This window comes from Patiria miniata, unplaced genomic scaffold (genome assembly GCF_015706575.1).
Source record: "Patiria miniata isolate m_02_andy unplaced genomic scaffold, ASM1570657v1 HiC_scaffold_15, whole genome shotgun sequence".
Classification (NCBI taxonomy): Eukaryota; Metazoa; Echinodermata; class Asteroidea; order Valvatida; family Asterinidae; genus Patiria; species Patiria miniata.
Window position 1 is genome coordinate 2,935,980 of NW_024037053.1, and position 2,637 is coordinate 2,938,616.

The 2,637-nt window shown below is 42.2% G+C and overlaps 1 protein-coding gene across 1 annotated transcript; it reads left to right on the forward strand.

Annotated features, from left to right (window-relative positions):
* Positions 1 to 6: 6 nt before the first annotated feature.
* LOC119722256 (tripartite motif-containing protein 45-like) lies at positions 7 to 2,337 on the forward strand. The gene is made up of 2 exons (XM_038192296.1): positions 7 to 167; positions 465 to 2,337. The coding sequence occupies exon 2, from the start codon at positions 484 to 486 to the stop codon at positions 2,335 to 2,337; it is 1,854 nt and encodes a 617-aa protein (XP_038048224.1). The 5' UTR covers positions 7 to 167; positions 465 to 483.
* Positions 2,338 to 2,637: the final 300 nt, after the last annotated feature.

Consider the following 2,637-nt stretch of genomic DNA (forward strand, 5'->3'; position numbering starts at 1 on the left):
GTGTACTTGACTGTGGTATCAGGCACTATTGAGTTCAGTATTGAACTATCTGTGGACAGTAGTGCTGTAATACACCTATGGTGTGGCTGATTCGGCTGACAGAGTGCATACAGGAAAAGCCGTCCAAGCTCTACCTATGAAATTAAAACAACTACTGTACATTGTAGGTAAGTGGACGATGATGATGCATCTAGTACATACAGCAGAAATGTAATAAATAGCAGCTATGGAAATAAACTAATTGGCTTTTGGACCCCAATGTACGCAAGAAGAAATTGGCTGTCCGTTGATTCCTAATCTTTGTATTATGTGCAGTACAAGCATGTTGTTGGTTTGATCTGCATAAAACGGACGTAAGTTGGTACATTTTCATGTATGTAAACTGTTACTTGACTCACTGAAAACGATCTCAGTACAAGTTACCGCAATGCATTAACGTAAACGTTTTTTCATCGTTTTTCCAGGAGAGTACAACTGAGCAAGATGGCAGAAGGAGGTGTGACCGATCTAGTCTTGGATGAGACTCAGAAGGAACTTCAAGAATGTCCTATCTGTTGCACGGAGTACAAGGATCCTAGGATGCTAGATTGCTCACACAACTTCTGCCTGAAATGTCTGCAAGAACTGAAACGGACACAAAATAAGGACGACAAGAATATTGTCTGTCCGTTGTGTCGAAGGGAAACTGCCCTGACTGAGGCTGGCGTGGACATGCTACCTGGAGGATCAAAGAATCAGCAGGAACAGACTGAAGGTCAGGGGTTAAAAGTCACGTGTCAGGCATGTGATGAGGAGAATGAAGCTATTTCTCGATGCATGGATTGCAAGCATTATCTCTGTCAAGAATGCCTGAAGGCACACAATCGATTGGCATCACTGAGGGCTCACAAGATTGTAGACTTGACAGAGCTACCTGTTGAGTCCGAAGAAATAACAGAGGACACTGAACTCAAGAAAGTTCCCAAGTGTTTCAAGCATCCAGATCAAGATCTCTGTTTGTATTGTAACTCATGTGAAGTCCTCATATGCCGTAAATGCACAAACAGTGATCACAAAGAATCCATGCATTCTCACATCAGCATCGACCAGGCGGTCAGCAGATGTAAACAAGAAGTACATGAATCCGTGTCTAAAACAGAAGAGTACATTAAAGAATTCATTTCTGCCAACCCCGTTTCAGTAGATCAGATACGTTACAGACTTGACAAGATGCTGGCAAAAACTGACTCTCAAATCACACTGAAAGCAGAAAAGGAAATTGCCAAAATCAGAGAGAAAGAAAAACAACTCAAAAAAGAGGCCAGGGACATTGTCATTAAACGAGATAGAGAGTTTGCATGTGCAGCAACACCACAGCAGACTGTGAGTAAAGTGAATGCAGTGATGACTACAGCAACGTGCTATGAGATCCTGGAGTCCAAGAAGCAAATGCTGCGGGATTTGAATGAGCAGGTGGAGGTGCATAAGAGTTTGGATATCAAGCATGGGAAGTCATTCCTTGGCTTTAAGGAGAGTGAAGAGATTGGTCAGCTTGGGACTCTGCTCTTGGAGGAGAAATGGGAGAGGGATGAGACCTTTTTACCAACTATTTACAATCCCAAAGATCTTGCAGCATACTCCACAAGTGAATTGGTTATGGCACACTATAATGAACTGCGTACATTGGATCCAGAGGGGAAGGTGATTTCTACAAAGACTTACAAACCTTACCACAAACCAAATGAACCCCATGACCCTAATGACATACAGAAACCAACAGCTCTAGCCATCAACAAGGATGATCAACTTCTGATCCTAGACAATCCTGCAGTCAAGATCTTCACCAAGGAATACCAGCTCCTTCATCAGTTCCTACCGGGTAAAGAGGCCGGCGTGGACGCAACGCCGATGTGCCTGGCAGTGGACAGCAGCAATCTGATAGCAGTGGGTTACAAGGACAAGGAACAGATATCTCTACACAACCCAGATGGTTCCCTCATCAGAACACTGCCTGCTCCAAAGATTGATAGGCATTTGACCATCAGCAACAAGCGACTTATTTACACCAACGGCAATGGGGATTTGCTGATGGCTGTTGACTTACATGGCAACAAACTGTTTACTCAAAGTTGTAGTGATCCTCGTGGGCTGTGTTGTGATGATGCAGGTGATATTTACCTTTGTGCCACACCTGGAATTTGGCATTTCAGTGCAGATGGCAAGCGCATTGTGTCGATGCATGATGGGAATCCGTGTTTTCCCCATGCAAGTACATGTAAATACACAACTGCACATGAATTAGTAGTCACAGAACCGGTCAACGGGCTCATGAAAATCTTCAGGTATCACTTGGTTTAAAGACATCAACAAATGAAATTCTAAATTCAGGCAACTGACCTAATTCTTTATATACAAAATTCTTTTATATACAAAATTGCTATCAGGATAATAAGTGTGTAAATTTCTGAGTGTAACTTTGCAGAAAGGACAGGCTTAACAATTTTTGAACCAGATTTGCATGGGATTGTAAGAATATTACGTATGTATACCATAGTATCTCATATATACATGCATAAGCATTGTACTTTTTCCCGACATAAAACGTATACGTGAAATGTATATTGTGACGGAAAATGTGTGAGCTTAGAGCCAGTTTAA

Coding starts and splice junctions, on each gene's coding strand:
- LOC119722256 (XM_038192296.1), top strand. CDS start 484: ATGGCAGAAGGAGGTGTGACCGATCTAGTCTTGGATGAGACTCAGAAG.